General features: G+C 37.7%; 1 protein-coding gene across 1 annotated transcript; it reads left to right on the forward strand.

Moving 5' to 3' along the window:
* The first annotated feature begins 10,245 nt into the window (after window positions 1-10,245).
* Window positions 10,246-19,790, forward strand: LOC132165316 (calmodulin-binding receptor-like cytoplasmic kinase 3). Its single transcript, XM_059575815.1, has 8 exons — window positions 10,246-10,419; window positions 11,054-11,703; window positions 11,849-12,085; window positions 12,366-12,631; window positions 13,468-13,633; window positions 13,720-13,809; window positions 14,178-14,476; window positions 19,198-19,790. Exons 2-8 carry the CDS (start codon window positions 11,418-11,420, stop codon window positions 19,408-19,410), a joined length of 1,557 nt encoding a protein of 518 aa, XP_059431798.1. The 5' UTR covers window positions 10,246-10,419; window positions 11,054-11,417; the 3' UTR covers window positions 19,411-19,790.
* Window positions 19,791-20,635: the final 845 nt, after the last annotated feature.

Below are 20,635 nucleotides of genomic sequence, written 5' to 3' on the forward strand. Positions count from 1 at the left end.
AGAGGATGTCCGGTACGTCAAAACATGAGGGTGAATGCAGAGGAGGATACTAAGCAGTAGGGGACGTGGATTAGGGCAAAGCCGCCAAAACGCACCAGCTTTGGCGATGACGGGGGGCGGTCCTGACGCTAAGGATCACCGGAGGAACAAAAGGTTGACAGCGGCTGTGAAGATGAGAGGGAGGCTAATTTTAGTAATTTCAGTTTTGTGGGAAACCCTAAATGGGTCCAACTATCAAAATCTAGGTGTATCAGTGAAGTTTCTGGCACGAAATGGACTAGGGGAGGTGATTACGGAAACAGTAACTTACAAAAGGAAGGTGGGAGACAGAATAGCAAGATTCCAGCAAAATCTTTGAAGAGTAGTAATGAGGAGGTAACGGCTGGCCTAGCTCATAATTCTGGCAAAAATTCTGGAGCAGATAAAAAAGTTACTGGTGAGTCGACTATATCCAGTCCATGCCTGGCCCAAACAATACCAATTAAAGAGGTGATACCGATTACTAACAATATGGGTCAAGGTAGAAAGAATGACGTGGCTAATTGTATGGAAATTGGTCTAGTTAATGACGTGAGTGAGGGGGATCCCATGCATGTGGTATTCACGGCAGGCAAGATTGGGGTATCTATGCTTGGGAAAACTAAAGGCAAAAAACAAAAGAAAGGATCCAATTTGAGGACATGGAAGAAGCAGGCACGTGGTCAACAAGGGTCCTAGGCTATCGGTATACAAGAGCCAAACAATATGCGCAAGAGGAAAGAAGTGGAAGGAAGTACACGTAAAGGAGGGAATGGAGGAGGAAAGAAGAGTCGAAGGACTAAGAGGGAGCAAAATCTGGTGGTACCAATTCAAGCGGTGGCTAGTGAACAACCCCGCCAAGAGCAATGAATATTTTAAGTTGGAATTGTCAGGAAGTTGAGAGCCCTTGAACAGTTCGGGTCCTGTGCCTTCTGGTAAAGGAGAATAATCCCAACATTTTGTTTCTTATTGAAACAAAATGCAATAAAGTCAAGTTGGAGGTTTTACGTGTGAAACTCGGGTACGAAGGACTTTTTGTGGTGGATTCGGTGGGGCGTAGTGGGGGGCATGCTTTATTTTGGAGAGAAGAAAACTTGCTAGAAATTCAAAATTTTTTTAGAAGACATATCAATGCCATTGTAAAAAAGGAGGATAGTGGCACCTTTTGGAAACTCACTTGTTTTTACAGACATCCTGATTGGGCTAAGAGACACGAATCATGGTCTTTACTAAGACATCTCAAGCTGTTCAATCTAGAGGCATGGCTATGTATTAGCGATTTTAATGAAATAGTTATGCAAGAAGAAAAGTTTGGATCGATTTTGCGACAGGAGAGACAGATGGAGTTGTTTTGGGCAGCTCTTGAAGATTGTTATTTGAGTGATTTGGGTTACAAAGGGCCAAAGTTTACATAGACTAATTGTAGGGATGGAGAAGAATTCACAAAAGAACAGTTAGATCGAGTTGTAGCTAATAGAAGCTGGTGTTCAATGCATCAGACAGTGGAGGTTTGGGTATTAGTAGCTAGGTCTTCATACCATAAGACATTAATCCTATGACTAAGAGAATGAGAGGAACGTAGGGCTGTGTATTCAAAAAATTTCAAAGTGGAGGCAGTGTGGATGATTGACAAAGAATTCAACAAGGTTGTTGGTGAAGCTTGGGAGGAAGGAGGGTTGGGGGCACTATGATGTTGCGGGTTAGACAAAAACTGGCTAACTACTAAACTGATCTTTCCTCTTGGAGTGGAAGGAAATTTGTCAATACAGCAAAGCAACTCAAAAAAAAGTTGAAACAATTGGAGGACTTGCAGAGAGACGAAGGGTCAGAAGATGGAGAGCATATTAGGGTGCTGCAAGCGGAAATCGATTTTATTTTGGAGCAAGAGGATTTCAAATGGAAACAAAGAGGTAAACAAAATTGGTACCAATTTGGTGACCAAAATACCTCATATTTTCATGCATGGGCAAGCCATTGAAAGAAGATAAATCACATTTGAAAAATGGTGGAAGAGGAGGGGTGGAGTGGAAAAAATCGAAGGATATTGGGGCTGCTTTTATAAAATACTACACCACATTGTTCACTACTGGGGAATCATAGTGGGTGTATGATTGTCTTGTGGATGTGGAGTCTCGGGTGATGGTAGACATGAACACTGATCTATTGCGGCCTTTCATGACGGCCGAGTAGACACAGCATTGTTCTAGATGCACCCTTTGAAATGCACCCTTTGCCAAAGTGTTAGCTAACAAAATGAAGAAGGTTTTGCCTCACATCATCTCCCCTATGCAGAATGCTTTTATCCCTGGCAAGTTGATCACTAACAACATCCTTGTAGCTTTTGAGGCTTTACACATTATGGATGGACGGATGAAAGGGAAGGAGGGGTTCATGGCGCTAAAACTAGACATGAGTAAGGAATATGATAGGGTGGAATGGAATTATTTGGAGGCTATGATGCACAAAATTGGGTTTGCAGCTCGTTGGGTTCACTTGACTATGACATGTGTACGCACATTTTCATACTTAATTCTGGTAAATGGTCAACCTTACGGTAATATTATCCCATTATAGGGCATCAGACAAGGAGATCCCCTCTCACTTTATTTCTTCATATTATGTGCAAAAGGTTTGTGCTTTCTTCTCCAAAAAGCGGAACGTGAAAGGAAAATTACGGGTTTACCCATTACTAGGGAGCACACGATTAAACCATTTGATCTTTGCTGACGACAGCCTGCTATTCTGCAAAGCAAGTCTAATTGAGTAGTGGCACATCTAAGAGGTTCTAGAGATGTATGAGAAAGCTTTAAGGCAGAAGTAAAATAGAGAGGAGACTTCTCTCTTTTTTTAGCAAGAACTCTAAGGAGGAGACAAAGGCTTTTATCTTAGCTTCTGCGGGGATATCTTCAACACAGAGGTATGAGAAGTATTTAGGGCTCCCTGCTCTTATTGGTAGATCTAAAGTCAGTGCTTTCACAAGTATCAAAGGAAGAGTATGGGATACAATCAACGGATGGAAAGAAAAGTTCTTGTCCCAAGCTGGGAAAGCAGTTGTCCAGGCAATTTCCACATATGCAATGAGTGTTTTTCTATTGCCCAAAACCTTGTGTCATGATATAAATCAATGATGTCCAAATTCTGGTGGGCGCACAAGGAGAATGAAAGCAAAATGGCGTGGATGAGTTGGGAGAAACTTGGAAGGGGCAAAGAGCAGGGAGGTATAGGTTTCAGAGATTTGGAGTGTTTCAACTTGCTTTGCTTGCTAAACAAGGGTGGAGGCTACTACAAAACCTCAAAACCCTAATGGCAAGGATTTTCAAAGAAAAGTACTATTCTGAGGCAAGCTTTCTTACTTCCGATCTTGGCAAGAAAACCATCTTATGCGTGGAGGAGTATTTAGTCATCCAAGAAATTATTGGAGGCATGCATGATGTAGAGGGTGGGAGATGGAAAAAACATAAAAATCTGGCAAGACCGGTGGATCCTTTCTCCATTTACATATGTAATACAATCTCCTATTAGCATACTAGATAGAGAGGCTCGAGTTTGTTCCCTCATAGACCCGAATTCTAAGTGGTGGAATAGACAGTTGATTAATGCTATTTTTAGGAAGGAAGATGTTGATCTTATTTGTGGTATGACTATTTGTCCAAGGCAACAGAGTGACCGTATGGTGTGGGTAGGTACCAAGAACGGAGATTTTTTCGTACGAAGTGCTTACCATTTTGCCAAGGGTTTGGAGGAAAGCTCAAGGGGGAGTAGTTCATCTATGGATTCTAGCTTAGTGATGTGGAAGAAGGTCTGGAGCTTAAAGGTTCCTAGAGTAGTCAAAGTTTTTTTGTGGAAGGCGTGCAATGACATACTTCCTACAGAGAATAACCTTTTTAAGAGAGGAGTCACTCAAGACCCTTTGTGTCCTCTTTATGGCTTGGAAAACGAAACAATGGAGCATTCCCTATGGACTTGTCCATCAGCTAGGGATGTGTGGTATGATTGCTCACTAAGAATCCAGAAGTGCACGCCAGATGATGACCTTTTAAGGAAAATCTTCATGAAATTGCATGAGAAGCTTGGGGAGGACGATCTACAAGATGTTGTCATTACCGCGAGGAACATATGGTTGAAGTGTAACGGTTGTTTTTGGAGGAGAATTTCTTGCCCCTGCGACTATAGTCAGAAGAGCGAAGGACCAGATAGAAGCAATAAATTCGGTAGATCAAGTGCGTAGAAATCAGCTTTTTAAACACAGAGCTGTTGAGGAAGTAAATTGGAAACCACCGGTGCTAGGCTCACTAAAGGTAAACTGGGATGCTGGCCTCGACAAAAATAGGGGAGTAGTGGGAGTGGGGGTTGTAGCCCATGACCACACAGGTACTCTGATTGCTGCTTTCTATTGCTCCCTACCAGCAACTTTGGATCCATCGTCGGTAGAAGCATATGCAGCGTGGAAGATGGCCGAGTTTGTCATGAATATGGGCTTTCGCAAAATCCAAGTGGAAGGTGACTCGCTCAAGGTTATACAAGCCCTACAAGAAGATTCAATTTGCAGGGGGAGCTACGGACGCCTAGTGGAGGACACGAAACTTATGTTAAACACTTCTTGGGAGGCTAGACATGTCCGAAGAACATGCAACGAAGTAGCTCATCACTTAGCTAGATATGCTTTGAGTTGTAGTGCTGAACAATTGTGGCATTTTGAGTGTCCATCTTGTATTTAGGAGTTTGTTTTTGCTGAGCAAGAGTCTGCTTAATTAATACAAGCCTGGAGTACCATTTCAAAAAAAAAAAAGAAAAAAAAAAAAAAGAAAAAAAAAAGCTACCCTTCTCTTTATATATAGCTTGATCTAATCACTCTCACGATTGCACTAGTCTCTTTGACCTTTGTGCGAGCGTGTCTGTAATGGCTATATTTTCTCATCCTGGAGTGCCATCGGTAACTTTCTTGTCTTTGACTGATCAGCCATGGGGGGTGAGATTCAGTCCGACAGACGAGGAAATCGTGCTCCGGTACTTGAGGCCAAAGATATATTGATCAGCCATGGGTAGCTTGCAGCCACCCCATAGGGGTTGGGGGTGGCCAGGGGTGGCAGCCCCACCGCTAGTCACCCCTTCAACTTTTTCGATTTTTTTTTTTAAGAAATGAATTTTTAAATTAAATTAATAAAAAAAAATTATTATGCTGACATGGCAAAACGATGCATTTTGATGGGACTAATGGGGGTTACAAAAATTTAACTGTAGGAATTTTATTGTCATTTCAATTGACCTAAGGAGTAAATTTTCAAAAAAAAAAAAAAAAAAATTTAGAGATTTTTTAATTTTAGCGGGTTAACTCAGGGACTTATTATACATTTTAAGGGTGTCAAAAATTACCGGGAAACCGGGGAGCAGGTTCCGGTTTCGGTTGGAAAAAATTAAAAACCGGGGACCCCAGCCCGGTCCTGGTTTTAACCGGGAATACTGGAACCGGGTCTATATATGTAATAATATTTTTTTAATATATATATATTTGGTTTTTATTTTTACTTTAGGGTTTTCTTTCTCTCGTCTCTTTCTCTCTTTCACTTCCACTTCCATCTCCCTTTCTCTACCTCTGTCTCTCTCACTTCCAAGAACTGGCCACAAGACAAAGTAAACCCTAGGGAGCACGGTCTTCCAAGCGGAGAGATAGTCCCTGCTACCGCTCTTCCCATTGAGATTGTACATCGCTGAGCTCACGTCCATCGAGACCGTGAGCAAGTTTGAGCGCGTCAAAGCTGTAGACTGACTTGACGAGATCGGAGAGGAGGGCGCACGTTGAGCTCCAGGCAGCCCCTGTGCGCTTTATGGGCTTCTTTGCTTCAGTCTCGTCAATTTGGTGTTGATGTTTTTTGTTTTGGTTGATTGGGTGAGATCTGTTTCCTTCTAGATCTAAGTTTTGTTGATTTTCTTGTTTCAATCTCTGTCGTTGGGTTATGTGGTTTTAGATTTGAAATTGATGCGGATGAGTTTTGGAATTTGATAAATTCAATTTGTGATTTGGGATCTATGTGAATTTTTTTTTGTTGGTTTTGTAGATATTTGAGAATTTTTATCTGTCGAAAGCTTTTTTTTTTTTTTTCTTCTTCCTTTAATCTTCTATTGCAGCTAGTTTTGTGATTTAGAATGGGTAAAGAGAAGGTTCACATTAACATCGTCGTCATCGGCCATGTCGACTCCGGCAAGTCGACCACCCCATAAGCCACAAAAAAAAATTCTTAAAAAACCGGTTACCCGGTCCGGAAAACCGAGGGAAACCGGAACCGGCCGGTAACCAGGACCCGGTTTCCAGTTCCGGTTTCCCAAACTAGGAACCGAGATACCCTGGTTCCGGTTCCGGTTCTGATTTTGGCCAAAAACCGGGAAACTAGACCGGGTTGACACCCCTAATACATTTACCCAATAAATAATTATGGATTCCATCTTAAGGAGTGGTGTTCTCACAATGCTACATGTGATCATCCAATACAATGAGATTTTGACCTTGAAAATCTCACTCTTAAATGTATCAAAATGATGTCTACTTCACATCTAAGTTCATGACCCTCTAAGAATTGAGTCAATGCAATAAGTAGTCTTGAGTTCACGTTATTATTTTGATAATGTTATAAAAGAATAACAATTCATGTGTCCTATTCAGTGCATTGTATCAGCATTAACATATCAATTTGAAGTCTCTATTTCATATAATCAAGACAGATAATCATAATTGATATGTTACAGTCTTATCAAATGGAATGCCTAATTTAATTATTGACTACGAACAAGGATTTATAAGTTACAAGGTTCATGGTTTAAGATCTTCTACGTAACAATCTCACTAACACGCCTTAAATTATATTCAATACAACTTGTGGACCCTTTTTTTTTTTCTTTTTTTTTCTAATTATATGATAAATAATAATCATTTGAAGCATACATGTAAACAGAGTTATATGCCAACAATGTTCATTAAATAAACAACTTTATTTAATTAAAATTAAAATGTCATATAAACTAATTAGACTTTAGGGCATAAACCTTAACAGTCGAACTACCTCCATTAATGGCCATGGACCACTTGTCAAATTGTGATTGGACTCGACATGACATGCCATTAAATTATTGGACGAAAGTGGCGACTACGCTTATAAGATGTCCACCATTTCCGATATTATTTGAAACCGAAAGACTTCCTTAAACCATGGTTACCAAAAAAGTAATAACCCTAATCAGGAGGACATTATTATATATATATTTTTTTTGTCTAAGAGTGGACAAGACAAAAATAAAAAAATAAAAAAATGCATGTGATAATCATGGTTGCTATTGGCCCACCTCCTCAGCCATGGGTTGGTGTGATTCTTTGATACGACAAATTGACCACACAATCATGTCGTTTAAGAAATGGAATTTCGATCAGACCAGCTCGCACGTGCAGCTCTTGCCCTTCAACACGAGTCCAAATCCAAGCTCTGCTTTGGTGAAGGAGATGGTGAAATCAATCACTTTTTCTCTCATCTTTCTTTGTCCAAATCCATTTAATTCAATTTACTACTTTATGCTTTATAAGCTATTTATTATTATCATTATTTTTGGCTTAAAGATCGATCCTACTTTATGTTCTTTAATGTTGTCCTTGATCATCTTTTTATGGTACTTTATTTTTATTATTATTTGAGCATTTGTGTGTTACTTAATTTAGATTAAAATACATAAGCGTCTTATTCAAATAAATAGCCCACTCACATTGGGCTAGCTCAAGTAGTAAACGTGAAAAAAGAAAAAAAAGCACATGTACAGCCTGTTTGGAATTGCGTTCGAGAAATATAGCTTTTAAGTTAAAAAGAGCTTTTGGGCAAAAGCTTCATTTTTAAGTTTTTGCCAAAAGTGCGTTTCAACCATTTTTAGGTTTTTTGAACCCTTAAAAGCGCTTTAAATTTTTTTACCAAACAAATACTTTTTTCTTCAAACGGATTTTTTTAATGTTAAAAGCACTTTTAGGCCTCTCAAACGCAATCGTAGTAAAAAATACACAAAAGAAAAAAGCTCTCCATTCGCATGTTGACTAAAGAATTGACTAGCTCAATCATATATGAGTTTAAGTTAATAATAATAATAAAAACAAAAAAAACAAAAACTAAATTTGATTCTCTCTTTTTTTTTGGGGGGAATAATAAAAATAGATAAAAAAAAATAATATTTTAAATTAAACAGTAAAAACATATGGCTAAAATGCTAAACTGGATGTAAGTGCTTTAAAACGCTAGTAACTAAAATAAAAATAAAAGATAAAAAAGATATTCTTTAACTAAATTTTAAGTAAATATTTACTGTCTTTCCTTACATGAACATGTAAAAATAAATAAATAAATAAAATTACTGTACCAAATGTAAATGCTACATTAAAATAGTTTTATAATACTAGGTCAATGTTGAATCTTCTTGTAATTTGGCTCACAAATTAAATATAAAGAAAATGAAAATGTAATTCATTGCTCTTAGTATCTAATGGGACTATCAGAACTTCAAACAAAAAAAAAAGAAAAAAAAAAGGATTGTTGTGCCTTTGTGAGACTTCTACTAAATGAACTGTGACTGTTTTTAATTATTAGAAATTGGTGATGGAAAATACACATTTGCTTTATAGCACAACTACAATAATTCATAGATAATATTTCTACCATTATTGTGTTTTGTTTATATTCAAAAATTTATCAAAGTATGAAGTATGGCTAGTCAAATATAGTAATTTCTTCTTTGATTTCATGGAGCTATTGGCTGATGACCAATCCTTCCTTCATTTGCATTTATAGTTGTCTAAGCAAATTAATAAAGCTCCAAAATGTTATGGGATGATGTTTGGCAAAAGTGTAATGCTACAAGCCCCTCTCAAAAGTGCACAAATTCTTAAATGTATGTTCTTTAAAGTGACCGTAAAAGTTATTATTGAATTTTAAATTTAATGATGATTTTTATTATCAAGTTAAAAAGTGTTTACTTGAGGGTAAGCATTTCTCTTGACAAAATAGTAAAGAAAACAACTTGGTTACTTCATCTCAAATTGTGATATGATACAATCTTATAGACTACATGTAACGTCTCACCCCAATGACACTCAATATTGTCTACTTTTAGCTCATTCAAACCAAACTTTGGACCGATAGGTTACCGTCCTAATACTAACCATCACGACTTTTAAAATGAGTTGATATCAAGAAGGGTGAGAGTATACATATAAGCACATTTTCATCTCTAGACTATGTGTGACATTATGTAAGACTTCACTCCAAGTGGTATAATATTGTTTGCTTTAGGCTAAGCCCGCACGGTTTTATTATTAAATTTACTCCAAAAAGTCTCATGCTATTTAAAGAAAGAATGCTCTATATAAATACATACCTTTTTTTTCCAGCCCGACTGTATGAGACACCACACACACTACATAAATAGACGAATGTAGTAAGAGAGTTCAAACTTAAGATCTCGTGATTGCAGCGTCTCCTTGTAGCGCAATTCTTTTAGTTTTCAAGATTAAAAATTATTATTTTGTGATGCCTTTCTAAGGCATGGCGTACTAATTTCTTTTTCTTTTTCTTTTTTCTTCCTAGAAATGCCTAAATTATTCTTTAAAAATTATAAAAAATGTAAAAATAAAAAATAAAAAATCTTCATTTATTAATAATTTTAGGGACAAGTTGAGCATTTTAAAAATTAACTAAGCTTGCTTTTACTTGTGCTATTTTTCATCCATTTCAACTCCAAATGCCCTTTTTCATGTTAATTAAACATTTAAGAAAATTAGCATATATATATATATATATATATATATATATATATATATATATTAATTATTGTTTTGAGAATGTTCGGAATTACATTTGAGAAATAGAGCTTTTAAACCAAAATAAGCTTTTCAACAAAAGCTTCATTTTTAAACTTTTACCAAAAGTGTTTTTTTTTTTTACTATTTTTAAGTTTTTTGGACCTTTAAAAGCGCTTTTAATTTTTTTACCAAACGAATACATTTTTTTTCAAATAAACTTTTTGAGTATTAAAAGTACTTTTAAATTCCTAAAATGCAATCTCAAACATACTTGAAAGGTAATGTCAATTACCAAGCTAAGCCATGGCCCATGTAAAATATTCATGCGTGGAGAATGCGTTTGGTGACGTGTGTTGGTATGAACAAGCCGTAGAGGATTCCAGGCGAGTTATATGAAAATGTTAAATTTAGACGACTGAAAAAGCAAGGAGTCAACAAAGGTGGCTCCTCCGTCTCCTATCTCGACTGTACAAAGGTGGCTCCTCTGCCTTATCGCTTCGGTTTTTCATCCTCCACAGCCTTATCGCGTCCGATTCTTTTATCCGTGAATCCGAAGGCCTTGCCGGACCTTCAATCAGGTATGAGAGCTGTCACAGTTCCATCTTTTTGTTTAGATCAATTCCTGTTGGGCTTTAATTTTCTGTGTAAACTTTTTTTTTTTTTTTTGGTGGCTAGAACTTCTGTTGAATTGGGTATTTGTTACTAGGCTTTAATTCGTGAAATGGGATTGACTGCTTATTTTCTTGTGGGATATTTGACTAATTCTTTTTTTGTTGTGTGTAAAAGTTTGAGAAATGAGAGATGATTCTCACTGTTGAAGTTTCTGTTTCTGTCTATGTAAAAAACTAGCTACTGATCGGAAATTTAGTAAAGGGAGTTAAGTGTGATAGTAACTTTTGAGATGGTGTTTCATTTTAATTGAGTGCATATGCAGTGGCTGTTGTGCCTACTTTTTTGATTCTTTTTCGATTTGGTGAACTGGGTGGTGAAAGCTTTTGCTTGAATTGTCCAGAGATAGTCAGAGATTGAGCTTACATGTATAGAGCACTTTGAAACTAATTTAACTTACATGTACAGTATGCATTTTGAAGACTTGAAACTCATTTCTAAGTTCCTTTTTTTTTTGTTGGGGTTTTAGCTATACTGCAATTTGGTAAATTGGGTCTTGAAGTTTGGTATTGACTTTGAGAAATTGAACTTGCCTTGTTGAAGCTATTTGAAGCCTCGGGTTGAAGTTCTCAGGAGCTGTTGGACTTTCAACTCCCTGTCGGGCTTTTTCTCCATTGTCAATTTGCTGAACCTCATCGAAGCATTGGGTTGACTTTCATTATGACAGTCGAAAGATTAGAGCACTTGAGCCCTTGAAGTCAAAAGATTAAAGTACAGGCTTTGTGTTTCTATCTCTCTTCCTATCCGAGTTATACATCATGGCTTTGGTGTAATTGATACGGAATCCTGGCTGAATATTTAGGTTCTGTGGGATACGGGTTTCTGTTAATGTATCTCCCTTTCTGGCCGTGCCTAGTAGTAACTAACAGAACTTAGCGATGCTTTCGTTATCATTTAGTTCTCGAAAATGGAAATCAAGTACATTATCTTGTTGAGAATGGATTTTGTGGTGTTAATTCTGTTGCTATTGGTGCAACTGCCAAGACTGTTTGCCTCTGAATTTGTCCAGACAAAGGTTTGTGGTGCTGATCGCTTAGCCTATTCATATTCTAATGGCTATGAACTGTTTTACATAAATAGGGATGCGGTTGACAAAGCTTTGTTTTGTGAGGCCCTCCACTATTATCATGCAAATGGTTGCATATTCGAGGAATACCTTGCAATTAATCACTGTGAATTGGACCTTTCATCAGGTATGCACCAATTTGAACTTTTGGTTCCAGTTTTTGGTTTAAACATGTAGTTTTAAAATCATAGTAGACTTCTACCTTTATAGAGCATTGTCAGAATTTGGAGCAAGATTCTAAGGACCTTTATCAAGTGTTACTGTTTTCGCAGCTGAATTGGTCGTTAAGATGGGAAGAAAACTTTTGCAAGTGGATGCAACAAAAAAAGCGACAGTCCACTCTCCGATGAATGATCACCATAAGCCCAAAGCTATGCCATACCCAACAATAGTTGGCTTGGCAACAACTGGAGGTTTGGTTGTGTGTTGCATTTTTCTCTGCACCTGCTTTCAGAGGAAAAGGAAAGCAACCACCGCCCACACTGTTCTTGCTAAGGACCCACACTCAAGTGAGTACAATTTTTTAATCTAAAATGATGATTGGAAATTTTCTAACCATGAACCTCTTTGGCTAAGCTTCCGAATTATATGAAGTTTTTAATTTTGGATGACCAAAAGCAAGAGTCAATAAAAGTTTTTCTCAAACTTGTATATTTAGACTATCTACAGTGTTTTGTAATTATGGTATTATTCTCTTCATTGTTCAACCTTTGTGAGCTTGATCTGACGAATTGTTCTTGGTTTCTTCTTAACTCTATAATTGACACATGAATACTTTTGTTCTTGCAGCGGATTCGATTTCTTCTGCTGATGTAAATCCTGCTCCTGAAAAGATTCCAGCCAGTCCATATCGGTTGCCAATACCGCCTAGCCCTAGATTTTCATTGTCTCCAAAACTAACTAGACTGGGATCATTACATCTCACATTGAATCAGGTTTCCAGAGCAACCAACAATTTCTCACCATCATCACGAATTGGTGAAGGAGGCTTTGGAACTGTCTACAAGGCCCAGCTAGAAGGTGGCCTGGTGGTTGCCATTAAACGAGCGAAGAAGGTAGCGTTGGTTCCTTAAATGTTGTTGAATGTACTACTAATGCAATATCACATCTGCTGCGTGAAAATTTCAAAAGTTGATATTTAATTAGTATAATGTATGTTATGGGTAATCCAGAAGAAATTGTTTCGACCTTTGAACTATATGATGTGGTAGAATGTTAAAATCAAGATAAGGGTAGCCACTTTTTGATTAGAACTGGATAGCTTTGTGCATTTAGCAAAGGAAACATAATTGAGTGGGATAAATTTGTGCATTTACCAACTCCATACAATATTATTAAACTAAAATGCAAATTCCTCTTGTGTTTTGTTTAGTAGGATATTTTGTGCTTTTAACATCCTTTCAACGTGAGAGAGCAATGACATTTAAGCAAATTATGACTGTTAGAAGCTAGTCATTTTGTGCAATAAGCTTTGACCTAACAAGAAACCATATTCTTCCCTGTTTTGTTTTCATCAAGGAATGGACTAGGCACAAACTTACTGGGTATTCTGTTTGGCTGGGTGGAACAGACTAGGGTGGTTTGAATCACACCATTGGTGGAAGCTTAAAGTATAAATAGTTGTGCCTAATGGCCAATGAAAGAGAGTGATATATTTTGCACATTGTGTCTAATAGGAATGAAATATGCTAAACTTGTACGTGGTTCAAATTTTACTGCAGAAAAAGAGGTTGCTTAAATTGTGCCCATGTCATTTTAAGGTTAATTTGGCTTTACAATGAAATGCTGAAAGGAATTTCAGTTATCATATCATGTCATTGGTTCTATCAAGTGATTCAATATATATAATTCTGAACTATTTTCTTTGTTTTAACATGAAAATTTTGGATAGGAACTCTTTGAGAATCTGCGAAATGAATTCAGTAGTGAAATTGAACTTCTGGCCAAAATAGATCATCGGAATCTGGTGAAATTACTAGGTTATATTGACAGAGGAAATGAACGCCTTATCATCACAGAGTATGTGCCAAACGGTACTCTAAGAGAACATTTGGATGGTAAGATTACTTAATCATAAGATTGGAAAATATCTTAATCCAGATAACAACATTGATGACAACTGTTTTGTTGCTATTACTGGCAGGTCAGCGTGGAAGAATCCTGGATTTCAATCAACGACTTGAAATTGCCATCGATGTTGCTCATGGACTTACTTATCTCCATTTATATGGAGGTGAAAATTTTTCGTTTAGTTGATTTGTTTCTTTGATCATCATAACTCTGCAGACTAATCAAAGAAATAGTCCTTTTACTGGTAATGAAGATGACCAATGAAGTTTCTTGGTTCAAGTTAGAATCATGATTTCATGAAACTTCATGCGGCTTAAGCTATGTTCCTCTCTTCCTCTCCCAGACTTGCCTTTTGGGTGCATGCCTGATAACATTTGTCCAATGCATATCTTATTCCAACAAGCCTATAATTTGGGATGTGATTTACACAATTTTCGTGTGTTCATCCAACATAAATATCTTATTGCATATGTCATTTCTTTATGTTTGTGATTCTAATTGGCACCTAACCTCTTGCTTATTTTTCTATAGAGAAGCAAATTATCCATCGAGACGTGAAATCATCCAATATTCTTCTCACAGAGAACATGAGAGCCAAAGTGGCCGATTTTGGATTCGCAAGGCTTGGTCCAGTGGAGTCTGATCAAACACATATTTCTACCAAAGTGAAGGGGACAGTTGGTTACCTAGATCCTGAGTACATGAGGACCTATCAACTCACCCCCAAGAGTGATGTTTACTCATTTGGTGTTTTACTTATAGAGATTCTGACAAGCCACCGTCCTGTGGATTTGAAGAGATCTGTTGAAGAGCGGGTGACACTTAGATGGGTAAGCTTATTTTCCATTCCATTTACAAGTTCTTTTATTTGGGGCAGTTGTGGCTAATTATCAAGTGATGTGGTATCTTAGCTTATTCTTAGAAGATGGGATAATCTTCAAGAGACCTGCAATGGTATCCCAATTTGATGGAGTGAAAGTAATGGAAACCTCCTTTGTTGACACCAAAATTAGATGACCCTGTCTCGCTCTTAATTGATTCTTGATATGGCTGTAACTTAGGCGAAAATATGCTGGGTGGATATCAATCTGAAATTAACTCCAACTGTGTGCTTTGGATGTGTATAAAAGTTGTAAATTCGGGTGTTAGTGGACTTGACAAGGCCAAGTCCTGACTTCTGGGTGATTGGCTAAGAAATGATTCAAACATTTTTCAAACTCAATAATTTCACCCCTTGAGGCAACAAATTTATAGCCCTTATTTGTGGACAAGTTTCATAGGCTATATGTTATAATCGGGATTTGACTACATTGTCATGGGTATGAGGAAGGCATGCAACGGATGGGAAGGCATGCCATGGATGGGATAAGGTGTCAAACAGTGGCTGTAAAAGGCATTGTAACCTGCGTGTTGATCTTGGCACAATATCCACCTGCATTAGGAAAGCGTGCAGTAAGACATTTTGAGTTGGTGCTCAAGAGAGTACAAGAAGTGGCTCTACCATGTGCCTGTGGAGCGACAACTCAACACTCAGGGAACAGTTCGGGCATAACACTAGCAGGCTACTGGCTTAAGCATGTTGGTAGGCAGTATGTGTGCCATGCAACCGTACAAGGGTAAGGGTGTAGCCAAGTACAGGCCAAGGTGCGATGCAGTGGGACTTACGCATGCTGAGGGTAGCATGCTCTGCAAGGCACCCATGCAATCTCTTGGGCCCAGGCTTATCAGCTGGTCAGGGGTGTGGCACATGAAGGTGTTATTATGTGTGTTTAACGCTAGATGTTGGTGCTGACCATATGCTGGATGATTGTGGGTTGACTTGTGCATGATCGGCCTTTGGTTCAATATAGCTGGTGATGCTTACTTGTAGTGGTACGCTTGAACAAGTATTGATAGAGGCCAAACCCTCCATCGTGTGTAAGGATCAAGAGCAGACATGGACAAGTTGTTAATAGTTAGGCAACAGATGGGCCCATAGTTGATCCCCTCCATGAAATTATCCATAGTTGAATTAAAGTTATAAAATAAAACTGTCACTTTAATTCACTCTCTCAATCCTTAAGTATTCGATTTGATATTTTGATTATTCTTATACTCTTGAAATCATATTTTGTTTAGTACATTTAGTTTTAGAGTTGGTACATTTAATTTTAGTACTCCTTCCTAAAACACTTTGGCTAAAGAGTCCGAATAATCAACTCTCATTAAATTTATTTCAAGGGGATATTTCATGTTGATTTGATTAAATCAAAGGATTATGGATTTCATCTTGAGGAGTGGTGTTCCCACAATGCTACATGTGATCATCCAATATACCGAAATTTTGACCGTGAAAGATCTCACTCCTAAATATAAAAAAGTGACCTCTACTTCACATTTGAGTTCACATTCATCTTAGGATTTAGAGTCAATGCTATAAGCAGATGTGAGTTCAAGTTATTCATTTTCAAAGTAATTATAATAGAATAACAACTCACGTGGTCCATTCAGTGCATTGTCACTACATCAACACATCAATCAAAAGTCTCTACTTCCATGATCATGATTAATATGTTATAATCTTATCAAGTGGAATGCCCAATTTCATTACTAACTACGAACTATAGTTTATAAGTTACAAGGTTTATGGTTTAGATCTTCTAAGTAATCCGATTAACACACTTTAAATCTTATTCAATATAACTTAAGGACATAATGGAGGAGGTGCATTGGAGGTTGAAATCTAGGGTCTTGTGGCTTAAGGAGGGTGACAAGTGCACAAAGTTTTTTTTTCACAAAATGGCTAACTCCAATAGTAGAAGGAACACCATTGACTCCTTGTTGATTGATGACACAATTCTACCAACCATTCGAAGATAAGCAACCACATTGTCTAGATTTATAAGGAGTTGTTTACCGAGCAATGCAATTGGAGGTCCGTGGTGGACAGTCTTTCCTTTGATTCTATTGATGAGGCTAAGTCCAGTTGGTTGGAGAGAGAGAGAGTTTGAGGAAAGGGAGGTGTGGGAGGTTGTGAATGCAATGAATGGTGACAAGGCACCGGGCCCTGATGGTTACTCTATGGTGTTCTTCCAAGCTTGTTGGGTTGTTCTAAAAGAGGACAACATGAAGGTCTTTTGTGAGTTTCATGCTAGAGGTAAGTTTGAGAGAAGCCTTAAATGCTAAGTTCCTCGCCCTTGTTCTGAAGATTCCAGGGGCTATCAACCCCAAGGACTTTTGCCCAATTAGTATGGTGGGTAGCATTTACAAGATTATTGCTAAGATTCTAGCGAACATGCTTAACATGGTGTTGGAGAAGATCATCTCTAAGTCATAAAATGCATTCAACTGAGGTAGGCAAATTCTAGATCCTATTCTTATTGCCAATGAATGCCTCGATAGCAAATTGAGATCTGGAGAACCGGGGGTTATTTGTAAAATTGACTTAGAAAAAGCTTATGATCATGTTATTTGGGATTTTTTGTTGTACATGTTGAGAAGATGCGGGTTTTGGGGGAAGTGGTGCTCATGAATAGCTCATTCTATTTCCTCTGTGCAGTTCTCAATTTTGGTGAACGGCTCCCTCACAAGCTTTTTTGGCAACTCTCGTAGCTTGAGGCAAGGGACCCTCTGTCTCCTTTGTTGTTATAGTGATAGAGGCGCTGGGTAGGATGATTTCAGTTGTTGTGAGTGGAGGATTGTTGTCTAGCTTCTTTGTGGAGACAGGGGTTGATATCTTTCATCTTCTGTTTGATGATGACACCTTGATTTTCTATGGACCGGCCGACCCGAATCATCTTCGCAATTTAAAGAGCTTGTTATGTTTTGTAGCAATGTCGAGTTTGAAGACGAACTTAGCCAATTTGAAATTGGTTCCTATGGGAAATGTTGGTAATGTAGCTGGGCTTGCTTGATTTTGGGTTGTGGGGTTGCATCTCTGCCTTTGAACTCTCTTGGTGTTCCATTGGGGGCATCCTATAAGGCCAAATATGGGACGATGATGTTGAGAAGATAGAATGTTTGTTGGCTAGTTGGAAAATGTTGTATTTGTCTATAGGTGGTAGGATTACCCTTATCAAGAGCACCGTATCCAACTTATTTGCGTACTTCATGTCCCTCTTTTCTCTTACTTCGAGTGTTGGAAACCGTATTGAGAAGTTCCAACATGATTTCTATTGGGGTGGGCTAGGCGAAGAATTCAAATATCACTTGGTGAGTTGGCCCAAGGTATGTGCGCCGATTTCTGAGGGAGGGTTGGAGATTAGGAACTTGTTGAGGTTCAATCATGCTCTCTTAGGTAAATGGCTTTGGCATTATAGGCTTTAGAGAGAGGTTTGATGGAGAGTGGTGGTAGACTCTAAATATGAAAGTTCATGAGGGTGGTGTTCTAATGAACCTGTTAGGGCGTATGGGGTGGGTTTATAGAAGAATATTAGGAGGGGTTGTGAGAAGTTCTGTAGTCACATCATATTTGAAGTGGGAGATAGCTCCAAGGTTAGATTCTGGCATGATATTTGGTATGGAAATATGGCCTTTAAAGATATCTTTACAGTTTTAATTGGTATTGCTTGTGCAAAGGATGCTCACAGTGTCATGGGTTGTCATGATGGTTTTTGTTCCCTTGAGAGGGTCCTTGGAGGACTAAGGTTCCGTTGAGGGTGTCCTTTTTTGTGTGGTCGACGGCCCTAGGGAAGATCCTTACCATGAACAATCTCCGGAAGTGACACGTTATTTTGATTGATTAGTGTTATGTGTAAAAGGAATTGAGAGTCCGTGGACTATCTTCTTCTTCATTTTGAGGTTGTTTGTGCCATTTGGGATATTTCTTCAATCGATTTGGGTTGTCTTGGATTATGCCTAGACAAGTAGTCGATTTGTTTGCTTGTTAGTAGATACCAGCAACACTTTATAGTGCTGCTGTGTGGAAGTTGGTGCCTTTGTACCTTTTGTGGTTTTATGGAGGGAAATGAATTATAGGTGTTTTGAGAACACCACGAAAGGACTTTGAAGGAAATTAAGTCTTTATTTTTCAAAATTTTGTATCTTTGGATAGCTGCCTATGTTTCTCATTTGATAATTAGTTATCATGATTTTCTTGTTCTTTTTGCCCCTACTAGTTAGGTGGTTTCTCTTGTATACTTCTTGTGTATATGAGGGCGCCTTATACTTATAATGTTATCTTGATTAATTATCAAAAAAATAACTTAAGGACTACATATACATATACGACGTAATATGCACTTGCTTAGAAAAAGTAAAGTAATATGCACTCTAGAAAAATAAACAACTTCATTTAATAAACCTAAATGTTATACAATAGGAATTTGGTTTTATGGCATAAACCCTAACAACTACAGCATAGATAGTAATTGTCAAAATGGTGCCTTTGCTAACAAAAGTCAAGAGACGCATGGCTGTACGACTACCCAATGGGTTAATCTTTTGACCATTGCTTCACTAAATGAAATTCTTTGGTTACTTTGTTTCTTGGTAATCCTCTCCAGCAGATTGATGTTACTGCTAGCATTTTTCAAGTATTAATTGCTCAGATCATGTGAATTTGATATTGCAGGCCTTTAATAAGTACAGTGAAGGAAGAGTGGTGGAATTAGTGGATCCTTCAATGGAAGAAGTCGTAGATGCAGAGATACTCATGAAAATATTTTCTCTGGCATTCCAGTGTGCAGCACCGGTTCGAGCTGATCGCCCGGACATGAAATCAGTTGGAGAGCATTTGTGGGCAATAAGGGCGGACTACCTCAAGAGTGCAAGGAGAGGGCAATGATCGAAGTTTCTGAGAGTCGTGTTTTGTAAATCAGTTGTGGTTTTTCTTCAGCTACCCCGTAAAGCATAATTTTCTTCCTTTGAAAAAAAGTTTCTTTTCTTTCTTCTTTTTTGCTCTTGCTTTATCCTTCATTCTTGGACCTATGTTAGAATGTGTGTTATATTTCAACTTGTCATTGCAAAGCAGTGCCTTACTGTGAGGAGCATTGAAAGGAAAAAGGAAGGACATTTGCTTCTTCAACTTTCCTTTGCTGTCGTAAGAATCAATAACTAGTCTCGTGTAACACTTTGCAGGTAAAGCAGGCTTAAACAGCATTATAGACAAGGTTAGGTAGCACTATCAAAGCATCTTGTTAATATGGAGTTTTTGTGCATTTTCGATGCCGATGACGCATGCATCCTTATTTTTTGAAGTCTTTAGTATAAGGTTGGTTTTGGTTCGTGAGTTGGGAGTCTGTAGTTTGTAGATTTTGAAGTCTGTTTCAAGGTCTGTTTTCTGCATAATTGTATGGAGTTTTTGTTTGTGGTTATAAAATGATTCTTATTCATCAAAAAAAGGTGAAACATGCATCCTAGGAAAATGCAATGTCAAACTGCTCTAAACATAACCCAGTCTATCTATAGCAACTTGAATGCAAATACACTGCACCTCACATTCAACTGTGCCCCGAAGACACGGTCGAAGCATGCCCGCCCCGTGCGCTTCTTTCACAACATGCTTCGGTCCCGAGTGTGATTTGAATTTGGATATTGATTTTTATTGTTCCATAATTAAAGTATATTTGCAGCATATTTGAGTCTTTGTGAAACAAACGACAATGATCAAGCCACGAATCGATGGAATGAATTGGTGACCAATGCATCTTTTGTTTACCAAACATTGAGCATTGTTTGTGTATGGATGGACGACCACCAACTCCTCCACTAATCTGTGCACTAATCTTTAAGATACATCTTTTATTTTATCCTAATCTATCTTATTTTATTTTAAATTTCCATAAAAATTTTAATAAAGTAATTAAAGTATGGATATGTAATACTTCGGTCCCATATTGGGAAAATGAGGTTTAATCCACATAAAGTTGATAGTTTATAAAGATAGCCATGAATGCTAAGTTTCACATTTCTTAGTTACTAGTTAAAACTGTGTTTTATAATGAATTTTAAGAAAGCGCTCCAAATTGACTGGTCTTTTTAGGTTTATAGTGCATGTATGTTTAGCACTT

Source organism: Corylus avellana, chromosome ca11, assembly GCF_901000735.1.
Source record: "Corylus avellana chromosome ca11, CavTom2PMs-1.0".
NCBI classification, from domain to species: domain Eukaryota; kingdom Viridiplantae; phylum Streptophyta; class Magnoliopsida; order Fagales; family Betulaceae; genus Corylus; species Corylus avellana.